Source organism: Hyaena hyaena, unplaced genomic scaffold (genome assembly GCF_003009895.1).
Source record: "Hyaena hyaena isolate Hyena2069 unplaced genomic scaffold, ASM300989v1 scaffold_1056, whole genome shotgun sequence".
Lineage (NCBI taxonomy): Eukaryota > Metazoa > Chordata > Mammalia > Carnivora > Hyaenidae > Hyaena > Hyaena hyaena.
In genome coordinates, this window is record NW_024081689.1 from 401,125 (window position 1) to 414,717 (window position 13,593).

The 13,593-nt window shown below is 40.1% G+C and overlaps 2 protein-coding genes across 2 annotated transcripts; one reads left to right on the forward strand and one right to left on the reverse strand.

Moving 5' to 3' along the window:
• The first annotated feature begins 1,709 nt into the window (after positions 1 to 1,709).
• On the forward strand, positions 1,710 to 3,414 carry SMIM10L1 (small integral membrane protein 10 like 1). The gene has a single exon (XM_039222100.1). The coding sequence runs from the start codon at positions 1,959 to 1,961 to the stop codon at positions 2,193 to 2,195; it is 237 nt and encodes a 78-aa protein (XP_039078031.1). The 5' UTR covers positions 1,710 to 1,958; the 3' UTR covers positions 2,196 to 3,414.
• Positions 3,415 to 11,487: 8,073 nt separating this feature from the next.
• On the reverse strand, positions 11,488 to 12,426 carry LOC120223862 (taste receptor type 2 member 42-like). Its single transcript, XM_039222105.1, has one exon. The coding sequence runs from the start codon at positions 12,424 to 12,426 to the stop codon at positions 11,488 to 11,490; it is 939 nt and encodes a 312-aa protein (XP_039078036.1).
• Between the last annotated feature and the right edge of the window lie 1,167 nt (positions 12,427 to 13,593).

The window sequence follows — 13,593 nt, forward strand, 5'->3', positions numbered from 1 at the left end:
ACAGCCAAAAAGGAGGGGACCAGAAAGATCAGGAAAAGTCAAGTTAGAGTAAATAAAATATCAACTAGAGAAATGGTTTAGGATATGTGTTACTATTGATAACTTACGTGTGCCTACTTGGCAAGAAGTGTGGATCAATCATTCAAATCTAAAGACCAAAGGACATAAAAACGACAACCATGTAAGATAGTGAGCCTATTCACCTTCCACTGCCCGTTTCACCTGATGGAAATCCTTCATCAGCTCTAGAGCAGTAATGAGTAGGAGTTAGAGCCTCATGACTACTCTTATTTGCATAGTCCTTTCCCACTGGAACAGGACATCACCTAACCATGTTAGGAGTAGGTGGCTGCTATTTTTCCCATGGGCTCAGGATTTTGATGGAGTTGACCAGAGCTGGGCAAAAGCGGGGGTGGGGGGGGGTGGGGGGGTGGCCGGCGGCGGGGAGCTGGCAGAGAAACAGTAGAAGAGAATGAGTCCATGTAGTTTTATACAGTTGGAAATTCAAATTGGGAAATGGAATGCCTTCGGTGACCCCCAATACATCCATTACCTTTTCAATTTTCAGAAAGAGTACAGTATACTTGTGTGCTAAAATTACACATTTTCTCCTGGTTCTTAGAGTTGTCATTTATCTTACACTACTCTTCAGAATATCTTATATTTTCAAATATTCTATATCTTGAAGTTGTCTTAAATGACTTATAATCAGTTCCTCTAAGTGCTGCGAACACAGTGTTGCTTGGGTGGTGTTCGTACAGCTAAGCAGAAGAAATTCTAGCTGGGGACACACATTTACATTTCACAAATTTCATGCCACAGAGCGGCATCATGTTATTTGCACCAACCATATCATCGGGATATACACAAACAGGTCTCTAGGACACATACACTCTGCTTGGAAGAGTCACTACCGCCATTCACTGCAGGGTGAGATGCGGGCTATCTGAACAAAGCTTTTCAGAACTAGAGTATACTCTGAAGGTTTTGATCAGAAGTTACACATCTGAATAATCTTTAAATACAGAATTTGTCTATGATGAAAAATGCAGTGCTTACCAGTTAAAATGGGAGATCAGTTAATGAAGTGTGCATCATTTAAACACTAGAAGAGTATGTGGCTATGGGACATACACTATGTTACCCTAAGGTTATTCAGAGTGGGTATGTTAGTGGTATTCCAACCTTTGGAGCCTGGCCACACGTTACAGGTGCATCCCCAAGCAGAAAAGGTAGAATCTCCCATACCTAATCGGGGACTTTTCATGGGTTTACCTGGGTGGGAATATGATATTGTATATGTGTAATATGTCCTGCCCAAAAAGAGAAGTATATATGCGTATGTGTGTGCGTTTAGTTTTGTTTTGCTTAAGTGTTTCTGTCACTTACAACTGAAAGAGTCCTAATACATAAGAAAATCCATAGCCCGAGACTGTGCTCCTTTACAGTTATAGGGTGTTAACAAGGAGACTTTGTGCCCGAACTGGCTTATGTAAGGAGTTCATCTTGCCCTAATATTAGGGTTAATTTTATGAAACAAAGGGTGAGATTCCCGGCTAATAACCGGATCACATAGCAGACAAACCTGAGTTCGACCCTTACAAACTATGTTCTCTCGGGCAAATTACACGATTTTATTTAACTTTCTTTCTTCCCTTTAAAACCAAAATACTATCTGTTCGCGTGTCTATATATAAGACATTGTGTATGGCATATATATATAAATAACCCCTTGCGCACCTACCACCTGTTTAGCTCGAAGTGCTAAAAACCAGTACGAGCATTAAACAGGAAGGGGCGGAGCTCCAACGGCTGCCGGGACCAGGGCGCCGCTGGGGAGGAAGCTGCGGCAGCGGGAGGCGCAGGTCAGTCCCGCGGCCCGTTAGCCGCCCCGCTACGCCCCTCGCCGTCCCGGCCGCGGGTCGGAGGTCTGCAATCCCGGGGTGACCCTCGGCTCTATGCACTGGGGGAGCGGCGACACCAGATTCATGGCCACCGCGGCGGCTCCGTCTTCCTTGGCCCTCAGCGCCGCCAGCAGGGCCGGGGCCCCCAGCTCCTACGGAGTCTTCTGCAAAGGGCTCTCCCGCACCCTGCTCGCCTTCTTCGAGCTGGCCTGGCAGCTTCGAATGAACTTCCCGTATTTCTACGTCGCGGGCTCGGTGATCCTCAACATCCGCTTGCAGGTACACATCTAGTGCCGCGATTACGCTGCCGCCATCCCGGCCAGGACATGGCGGACTCCCAGGAGGCCTGGCGGCGGCGGAAGAAAGCTGCGAGCTCGGAGCTCTGGAGTCTCGCGAGAGGCGCGAGCGCTCTGTGCGGCTGCGCTCTTCGTTCCTAGCGGGGCTTCGCGGGCCGGGGCGGAAAGCGGGTGGCGGCTGGAGAGAGGGCTGGAGAGAGGAAGTGCGCGCTTTTCCTGGATGGCAAAGAACTTCCGTTAAGGCCTACGACAATATTTAAGAAGCTTTGCATCCTAAAAAGCAGGGCGAACGTGGTGCATTGGAAACAAGGGCGGCTACTGAAGTTTTCAGAAAAAAGTATTTTTTAATGTACAGGCTCACGGTCCAAATTAAAACAAATTTCGGGAAGGTGGGATTGGATTGTTACCAAGACACTGAATGACTACGAAGCTGACGATCTTAAAGATATACGTGGAAGGCAGATATATTCAACAAGAGAAAAACAATGACAATCTGAAATCTTCAATGAAAAAAAGCACAACTGTACAGGAAAAGCATCCTTCTAATATCAAACAATGCAAAATGCTGGACTTTGAACAGAGGGTTGGAGTTTTAGAATATGGACTCTATTTCAGTGTCCCTGTAGTTCAAGACCTTGGAGCCAAAGAAAAGGAAATCCAGTCATACAGAGCACTGCCCTTGGCTACTTTGCGAATAACCTTTACATAATCATAATAATGAATGTATATGATGTTTATGGTTTTTATCTTTTGAGAGGATACGTAATTATGGTTAAGGTAGAATGCAAATGTTAACAGCTTTGGTAATGGAAAAGTACAGTTTTCAAGTAGGGTTGTTGAAAGGGGAGGAGGGAAGGTATATGGAATGCTAATGGTGTCCTTATAAAGTAGGAAGTTTAGAGATGCGGTCTGTAGTTGACGTGGAAAAGAAGCATTTGATTATTTCAAGAGTAAATAGCATAAAGAGTATGCCATAAAGATGCTAAAGTCGTAATATAACTATATTAAAGAGGATGGGAGTAGGGGAGAATGGCTTGAATTCAAGAAGAAATGCCTAAAGATAGAAACTTAGTTGGAATGTCTCAAAACAAACAAACAAAAAACCAGAGTACCAGATGTGTTTGAATATAAAGACAAGAGATTTAGTTTTTCAGCACCTGGGGATGAATTCATGATCTGAGGAATTTTTTAAAATTAAAGAAACTTAAGGAAAATTAAGGGCTCCCGGGTGCCTCAGCCGGTTAGACATCCTGCTTGGCTCAGGGCTTGTGAGTTCAAGCCACCCCCACCCCCCTGAGGCTCTGTGCTGACAGGTTAGAGCCTGGAGCCTGCTTCAGATTCTGTCTCTGTCTCTTTACCCCTTCCCTGCTCATGCTTTGTCATTTTCTCTCTCAAAAATACATAAAAACAAAACAAAACAAAACTTAAGGAAACAGAGTTATGAAACAGGAGAATTCAAAATTTTTCAAGAACCAAACTGCATACTTCAATTACGAATAGTACTAGTCCTGTAAAGTCAGTCATAATTATATGAATGCTGAATGTTAATGCAACAGGAAATGATTGTGGAACACTGGGGGGATTGGAGAGGAGAGAGATGTGTAATGGGGAAGAATCAATCAAGAGCTAATGCAGAGAAGGTAATAAATCAGTATATTACACATTCAGAAAAAATGGTAATAAACCTAAGTGTCTATCTCTGGAGAAAAACATCAGAAATGAGTAGAGAAAAGGTGGAGGATTGCTGTCTTTCACTACCAGTGTACCAGTATTATTTGGGCTTTTCTTAACTGTATGTATATTTCTTTGATTAAAATTTATTTTAGGGACACCTGAGTGGCTCAGTCAGTTCAGCGTCGGTCTTGATTTCAGCTCAGGTCATGATCCCTGGGTTGTGAGATCCAGCTCCGAGTCAGGCTTCACACGGAGTGTGGAGCCTGCTTAGTTAGGAATCTCTCCCCCAAACCCCCTCCCTCTCTCTCATAAAAAATAATAATAATAATAATAAATTTTATTTTTAAAAGCTCCCCACAGGCATTTGAAATATACAACACTGGTTAAGAGCCACCATAGTGAAATGAAATTGAGGTTTTAAATCAGGCAGATCACTGTTAAAATACAAACTTCGTTTTTTGGTCTTAGGTGAGTCCATTAATCTGCCTAAAACCCAGTTTCCTTAACTATTAAATGAAGATAAAAATACCTACTTTGATAGAGGAGGACACTTGTGGGGATGAGTACTGGGTGTTATATGGAAACCAACTTGACAATAAACTTTTTTTTTTTTTAAATACCTACTTTGAAAAATCAGTCTGGGAATTAAAAATAAGCCTGACTTAGTGCTTGATGCATACACAATAAACCATATTTGTTCTAACAGAGTATCTCATTAACATGTGAATGAAACTTTAAAACTCACTCAGAATGTGGATTTTTTTCCAGTAGAGCTTCTCAGGCCTAAAGGAGATCTGTAAGATACTGAGCGGGGGGGGGGGGGGGGGGGGGGGGGGGGGGGGGGGGTTGGGAGTGCAGAGCCTCCAGAAGGATTTTTGGTGTGATTAAAGGGGTCACAGTTTGCAGAGGTCAAGATTGAAACTATTTGCTGTATTTTGCATTCCACTAATTGTGTGCAACCAACAGGTATACTCTAGGGTTGTAAAATACTTAAGTGCCCCTTTCAACACCAGGTCTGGCTTTGGGAAATTGTATTTCCTACCCTTTATTCCGTGTGTCTAGGCAAACTGTTGGTCACATCCTCATCTCTTACTATTTTACTTTCTTCTGCTTCTTGACTCTTTTTCTTCCCTCCCATCCCCTCCCCCTTCCCCTTCCTCTTCCCTTCCCTTCCCTTTTTCTTTCCCTTTTCCCCTTTTTTCTTTTGGCCTATTGTAACTCTAGCTGTGTTTTCAGGCTACACTTGTCACTTTTTTAATTTAGTTTTTCCCAGATTCCCCTGACCCTCTCAGAGTTAATTTGTTTTACTCCGTCTAAGGGCTGTGTTAATAGCAACCTAGGCCATTTTCATTGGCTGCCTCATTTTTGCCTGACTGTGCGTTAATTATCAGTTGTGGGGCTTGGTTTTTAAATATCCCAGAGACCGATTTCTATAACCTCTTCCCTTGGTTATTACATATTGCTGTGAGAGTGCAGAAACTAAAACGTTTTAATCTAAAATACCAGCTATGTAATTTGATCAGTGAACTCTGCCAAGGGACTTAGATGGTGAGCGGCACTATTCTCTGGATGTCCTAATGTCTTTGTACCAAAGAATGACTGCCATTAGCCCTGGTACAGTGAGGTACGGGGATACTCCATTCAAGTGGCTACATGAACATGCGCCTTCTTCAACCTTTTTTTCTTCAGATCAATCGCCTTTTGTTACACTAAAGAAACGAAAGTCACTTTAGCACTTACTATATATCATATCTTCCAGCTACACTGGAAACTCTGCGAGGGAAGATACTGTATCCTATCCAGTTTTACAGCCCATACAGTATCAGCAAATATAAAGTAGGAACCGAAGGAAGCCTCCATGACCTACCCTTCACAATTGCTCTTACCCTCAGTCTATATTTTTCTTCCCACGTTTATAATGTACTGAAGTTTCACAGGGGAGAAAACAAGATTTTTGCCCTGACTAAACCACTTCTTAGTCTAATGTGCAAATTTTATCTTCTTAGCATCCTTCTAGGCAACATCCGTGAAGCCAAAGACGGTCATTGCTCTATCCCTTACTCAGAGCGTTGCCTCATGTAACGTAGATAATAAGCACAGTTGAATAAATGCCAAATTAATTGTTTTTTTCTACACAGAATCATCAATGAAGGAAATAAAGATATGTTTGCCCCTGATACTAAAGTGATTCACTTTATTACCATAAACTGAGCGTTTTCAGGCCATGATGAATATTGATTGGTCCAAGGATCTATCAAGCATGAAGAAGCAAAGAGGTGGCATAATTCTCACTGATTAAAAAAAAAAAATGCACTGTGGCTGCTAAAAATGCTACGGAATGACGACTGTGTTATGTTTTAACTATAAAAGGGAAATGGTGATCACAGAAGATAGATAACTTAAAAGTTAGGGAACAAGAATTTAATTTTCTTTGTTTTTTTGTTTTTTGAGTTTTTGTTTTTGTTTGTTTTTTTGGTAGAGAGCAAAAATGCATGCAATTACTTGGCTAAAAGGGCACATCATTATCAGCATTTTTTGAGTTTCTGATACCAGGAACTATGCAAAGTTATTTACATACATGATCTCCATAATTCTCATGTATACCCTACGAGGAAGATCTTTTTATTATCATTTTTTAGATAAGGAAACTGGGATTTTAAAGAACTTAAGTGACTTTCCCAAGGTCCTAGTAATTGGCCAAGCCACAGCTGAGCCTTAAGTTTATCTCTAAAGATACTTTTGATGAGGGAGTCAATTTTTTATAATGTATAGGTAGTTCTGAATAATCCTGTTTCTTAAATTTTCAAACAAAAGTATTACCTGGGTAATAGTTGGCAATATCTTTTTTTTTTTCCAATAGTATAATTATTGAGGGCTTTATGTATTAGAATATAAACATTCAATATAATTTCATATGTAAGTTCCAGTATTTTATACTGCTGCCTGACATCATTTGGCCCGTTTGTAGAGAAGGGGATGAAGGGAAACAGAAAAAGACATTACCCCTAGAATGGAAAGGAAACACCTTTTTTCTCCCTAAGGTGTAGCGATCAGGTCATCGTGAATTTTGAAACTGTCCATCACTGCTTTGAGGAGGCCTAACCAAATTTTCTGTTAAAAGTCTTAAGAATTCTATTTTAATGGGGGCTTTTCCTGATAGAGCCTGAATAGATTTAATAGAGTCAAAAAGAAAATAGGACTTACACATGGAGATATAAAGGGGCAGGAATAGAAAACTTAGGTATTTAGGAACAAAATGACAGGGGGAGGAAAATGCCAGAAACTGAGCCTGGAAAGTAGCATGAGAAGTAGACTTGGAAGGCTTCAAGTAAGGGAACCAAGAAAGGAATCCCTGCAGTAAATAGAATTTCCACAGTAGGGTTCAGTTGAGTCACGTAAGTCTGCTTGCCTTACCATGAGTTTGGGAACTTCATTACAAGTTTAATAAGAATTCTTTAATAACCTATTGCCCAGCAAGATAGCCACCAGAACAAGTCATGAATCTTCACAGCTAAAGTTCACTTCTCCCCACCTCTCCTCCACACTAAATACAAATCTCAGCAATGCTCGTAGAACAATCAAAAGGCCAAGGACATTACTGAGTGCCTACAACAAATTATAAGAAGAAACTGTGGAATTCTTAGTAGCTTCTGTGGCAGTACATCTGAGGCCAAGCCCGCCTTCCAGTTCTGTCCTAATTAGGGCTCTGCCGCATGCGTTAGGAAAGTTTGCCCATCTTTATGGCTTTCAAATACCAAGCATGTGGATTTATTCACCGTGTGATAGTGGTGGGCATCCACGAACAAAGAGGAATGAATGTTGTTCATATATTGCGTGAAACAGACTCACTATACCTTTTCATAGGAACCAAAGGGAAGCAAAGTAAATTATCACAACCAAAAGATAAAAATCGCTAATGAAATAGTGTGCCTGGAATGCCTTTGCTCTGAAATCATGGAAAGTGGGGCCAACAAATAAAGAAACAAAAGAGGTTTAATTTGAAAAAAAGCTATTTGTTAAGAAACTACCTCAGTTTTCCAATTTATAAAAAGAAAACTTTGAGAGCCTTTCAAACTGAAGTCTAAGAGGACTATAATTCATGGGAGGCCTTAAAATTCAGAGGTCAGGTTAGGTCTATAAGAAAGGAAAAAGTAGTTTTTGTTTTGTTTTTTTTTATTTATTTCTGAGAGAGAGAGAGAGAGAGAGGCAGCGTGAGCAGGGGAGGGTCAGAGGGAGAGGGAGACACAGAATCTGAAACAGGCTCCAGGCTCCGAGCTGGCAGTCAGCACAGAGCCCGACGCGGGGCTCGAACCCACCAACCGCGAGATCATGACCTGAGCCAAAGTCAAGACGCTTAACCGACTGAACCACCCAGGCGCCCCAAAAGTAGTTATTTTTTAAACTAAGTCATTTAAACATGGTGCTAAGGAATAGAGGTACCTACTGTGTTCTAAAGCTGTATGGATGTTGGTGTTTCCCAAAAGTGTTAAAATTGAAAATAACATTTGAAAAGAGCCCATCTGTCACCTGTGATTTTTTTCCTACAAACAACCTCCGTCGATGATTTTTTTTCTGAATTGATCAAACCAATCATCTGACCGATTTTTTAAATGAAGATTTATCCTGAGAATCATCCAGCATATGGCATAGATTCCTACAAAGAGCATTAACCAATGTCACAGATGAGTGGAGTGTGGAAGAACGGGTTTTGCACATGGCCCCCTTGTTTCTGTATCTCAGTTAAGGAAGCCCCTGGTTCAGAGTGCATGAAAGTCAATCCGGAACAGCAGACAAAATACCCAAACCATCAGAAATTCAACAATGTCACCTTTGAAATCTGTATTGACCCATGTCTATTTCCATTGGCGCCTTTTCTTTCAGTAAAGTTCAAGACCATATGGCTTAAACATTAAACTGTCTTAGCTCAGGCAAGAGTCCAGGCCACGCTCTACACCAAGGGCGAGGGCTCAGGCAAAAGCCGCTTTTGGCCTTAAAAACAAGCTATTTGCAACTCTCCTGGTCTCAGGAGTGGGCAAACTAAAAAATAAATAAAACTCAGTACACTAAGACTATAAAGAGGTTTTTTTAGAGGTATCTGGCTGGCTCAGTCTGTAGAGCATGTGACTCTTGTGAATTCAAACCTCATGTTGGGTGTAGAGATTACTTAAAATAAATCTTTCAAAAAAAGTTTCTTTTGGAGGGAAGTGGCTGGCAAGAAAGCAATGGCAATCATTGAGAACAATAACTTGGTCCCAGAATAAGATATAATTCTCTCCTGATTGCATGGGTCTAGCTATAGATGTGATAGTAGTAGCTTTTCTTGGATCATGGCTAGAGTCTCTAACACAGGCTCTTTTTAATGGGAAGGGGAGGCATGGACCTTAATCTCAAATCATCTTTTTAAGAGAGAAAATGCAATACATCCGTAGTCACTAACCACTCTATAACCCAGGCCTCATGTTTTAATAGTTATTTTCTGTGCTTCTTATTGTCAGGAATAGGCCCCTGCTTATAGCTTCATCCCCCCAACTTTGCTACATAGTCCCTGTGAGGCAGTTATTGCTAAATCCCACTCATAATGGTTGCTTAAATCTTTTTTACCTTGGCCATTAAAGTTGACTGATACCAGACTGTAAATCTAAAAACTAAAACTAAATTTGCTTCCTTTCTACTACATGCAAAGCAATCTAACTTTCTTACTGAACGGGATGCACTCTAAACCAAATTATCCTCAATATCTGAATCTAAATATAGCCAACATTAGCATTTCACCTTTCCTAGAGCAAGATAATCCCAGGGACAACCATTAGGAAATTTCTTCTCTTTCCATTTTATAGAGATTTGGTTGACACACAGCATGAGATAAGCTTAAACTGTGCACCATTGTAACTTGACTTACATGTATTGCAAAATGCTTACCACAGTAAGTTAAGTTAAAATCCACTATCTTACAGAGATACCCACCCAGAGAGTGTTTTTCCTTGTGATGAGAACTTTTAGGATCCACTCTCAGCAACTTTGAAAGACGTTAAGGATCCGCTGTCTTTGCATACCATACAGCAATGTTAATCATAGTCATCATGTTATAAATTAGATCCCTAGTACACATCTTTCATATAACTGGAAGTTTGTACCTTTTGATCACTGTCTAATTCCCCCACCCCCCACCCAGGAAATTTCTTACAGTGTCCAACATAATGTGTGAAGTTGAAAAATGTAAATCTTTAGGTGGCCTGGCTGGCTCAGCCTGAACTGCATGAGACTCTTCATCTCAGGGTTGTAAGTTTGAGCCCCATGTTGGGTGTAGAGATTACCTAATAAAATCTTTTGAAAAATATGTTTTAAAAGATCTAAATCTTTATGTGGGTCTGGGTGTGCAGGGGTCCTCATCATCACGGTGACATCAGAGCACCCTACGGGACAGTTCCTGGAATAAGCGTCCACTATGCAAAACGCTTATGGTTTTACATTCGGCCCAGCATCAGACTTGACCTACTGTTCCATCAAAAGTAACGGACAACCCACTTGTTTTCAACATTGATTATCTAGTTTTTGGTTTTTGTTTGCTTCTACAATGGAAAAAAATTATGGCCAGTTAAACAAAGAAGGCTTCATTGTTGATAGTTTTAAAATATGTTTAAAATGATAATCTCTAAAAATTACTAGATATCAGACTTGTATTCAAAATCGCAATATCAATAGCAAGCACAGTTTTGCCACCTGCTGGCCTTAAGATTAGATACATTTTCAGGTACTTTGATTTCATTTCAATTATCGTATTAGAAAAGTCAACCTAGCACTATAGAGACACACAAACATGTTTAAAGTTTATAAAATACACAATAGTCTCTTGTAAGCTTTCTTTTCTTATCCCCGGCGTGTGAGTTGTTTGTGTTTGTCGTCTTTGACAAGATACACGAGTGTTCATGTAATCAGTCCTTACACACAGACACACATCCCACTCAAACTCGGTGCATCCCACACAAACTCAGTGTCTAAGTGGGATACACACAGACACACATTCCACACAAACTCGGTGTCTAAGTGTGATTTTAATCCTTATATAGTAGACGTAAAGGCATTATTCCACACTTACGGATAATTATTCAATTTCTTTTCATAGATTAAGTCGATTTTTTTCTCTTATCCAACAAATGTAGCGTCTATTCTAGCTTGGATTCATAATGACAGTCTGTTCCTTTGTTTTAAAAGTTATGTCTGATGTTACGGGATTATGCGTTTCTGGCATTGTTATTCCTTTATTTTTAACTTAGTATTGTACAAATATTCCACCTACTTCAACTTGGAAAGGATCTTCTTTTCTAAATAATCATTTTTTCCCTCACATATGAATGTAATCAATATTTGTTAGCATGTATAAAATTAATACATGTTGCATTATATATTTTATATTCATATTGTCTCAAGTATTTTCTTGTAACTAGCAAGTGTCATAATGACAACGATGCTTGCTTATTAAGTTTATAGGTCATTCTAGGGAAAGTTTGTGATGTTTAGTAGTATCTAACAGAATCCAGTGAGAAAAACAAAAGTTGAAATGGATCTTCAATGGTCTTCATTAATTCTCTTGGGATATAGAATTTTCTGGAAGTCTAGGAAGCTAAAGCCTTCACCATTTTCGGGTGGCAATTGAGATGCCACAGGAGTCCTGAAGCAGTTTGTCTCAGCTTGCTGTTTCCCCAAATTAGGATAAATGAGTGGCCTGAAGGAAAAAGAGCCGACATTAATATGACAACCAAATTGGCGTGATGTTTCTGCAGTAAAATGAAAGTCCAACCTGTTAATTGGATGGAAAAAAAGTGAACCGTGGAGAGGAGGAGGAAAGATATCACCATTTTCATGGCCTTTTTATGGGCCTCTGTGCTGAAGTCCTTAGAGCTGGAGTTCAGTTGCACATTCCTGGTATGTCTCATCAAGGAGAGAAATAAAAGGAGCAGTGAGGTCAAGGACAGAAGGAAGGGGATTAAGTAGATGAAACTGAGCATAATTAAGCTGTTAATATACAGAGTTTTACTTATATCTAGGGGCCAAGTTGAGTTTCTTTCATAGTTTTGATAGACGACAACCCAGAGATCAGTAAATCCATTCAAAAATTTAAAGTTGAAAAACAGTAGGGATAAAGACCCCAGGGGAAGGACAAGCAGCACCCTGCTCAGTCTCCGCCTCAGCCAGGTGAAACAGCGGTGCGAGAAACTGGCTATCTTAAAGAAGTAGAAAACACTCAGGCAGGTGGCAAACCAAGTAGCTAGGTGATTGGTCAGTGTCCAAAGAACACTAACAGCTTTTGCCAGTTTATCAGTGTTATATAGATGTTGCCAAAACACCATTAGAGATGAATCGAATAGTATTATCCAAAGAAGAATGATTCTGGAGACAGCCAGGCTGGTGAGGAGGCAGTCAGCTGGCGAGAGCATTTGATTCTTCACCCAGTCCATGCAGTTAACTAGTACGATGAAACCATTCCCCAGTATTCCAATTATGAATTCTCCTACTACTGCTATCAGAAAAGTATTTTCGAGCCCGGATGGCATTTCTGTAGAAAGAATCCAGGAAGCTGGCCCTATGTGTCACTGATCTTTTTTTTCTTCCGTCAAACGTTGTAGAGTGAAATCCAGCTTGATACTTCTCCCTTCGATATTAAAAATGCTCAAATACTATCTCACTGATCTTCACAAAAGATCTTTCTCTGTTATTCCAACTGTAAGTCTGAAGTATGCACAAGGAGATCCGGTCTCACAGACCTACGTGAAAAACTTTAATGTAACTTCTAATCAGCTACTGATTTCCAAATTAAACAGCAAACAGTCCCACTCATCACTGACACTGACAGCAGTGTTCCGCTTGTGAGGACATCTGGAAGAGTAAAGTCAAATATGGGAACATGCAAATACGAGACCGATTTCTTTACACTGATTTGCACTTTCCTTTTCATCTGAAGATACCATTCAGGCTAGGTGGTGCAGTCAGCGAAGCATTGGACTCTTGATCTTGACCCAGGTTATGATCTCACAGTTCATGAGATTGAGCCCAGCCCGGGGCTCTGGGCTGACAGCGTGGAGGCTGCTATAAATAAATAAATAAATAAATAAATAAATAAATAAATAATACCATTTGGTATTTCTCTCTCCTCTAAATAATAAATAAGTAAATAAATAAATAAGAAATACCATTTGGATTCAGGTTTCTTATTTTTAATAGAATTCTCTAGAAAGAATCTTCACAATACAGGCATTATTCATTAATTCCACTTAATTTCAGATACTATTATAGATGTGGTAAGCGTAATAGAGAGAAGCAACCTCAAGGAGCTCACAGGGTATTAGAAAACGCAACGTCAACTACACTGTTAACCATTGAATGTGACAAAAGTTTGGCCAAAATGTAACTTGCCACACAGAGAGGTGTGCTACAAAATCAATAGCCACTAGTTCTAGTTTCATAAGGATAGTGATAACTGGCTTGGATCTTGAAAGTTTTTAGGATTTCCTGGAGAAATATATACAAAGGGAAATGATTTTCCAGGATGACATAAAACCATATGCAAAGGTACCAAACTCAGACCTATTTGAGCTATTACTCTGAATTTTTGAGCTTTGTTCTCAATCAGAATCAGTTTGATTCTGAATAAGCTCTTGTCAGCTGAGAGAGGAAAAATAGTAAGAAAAAAATAGGGTAGAAAAAAAAGGAGAAGTGGAGGA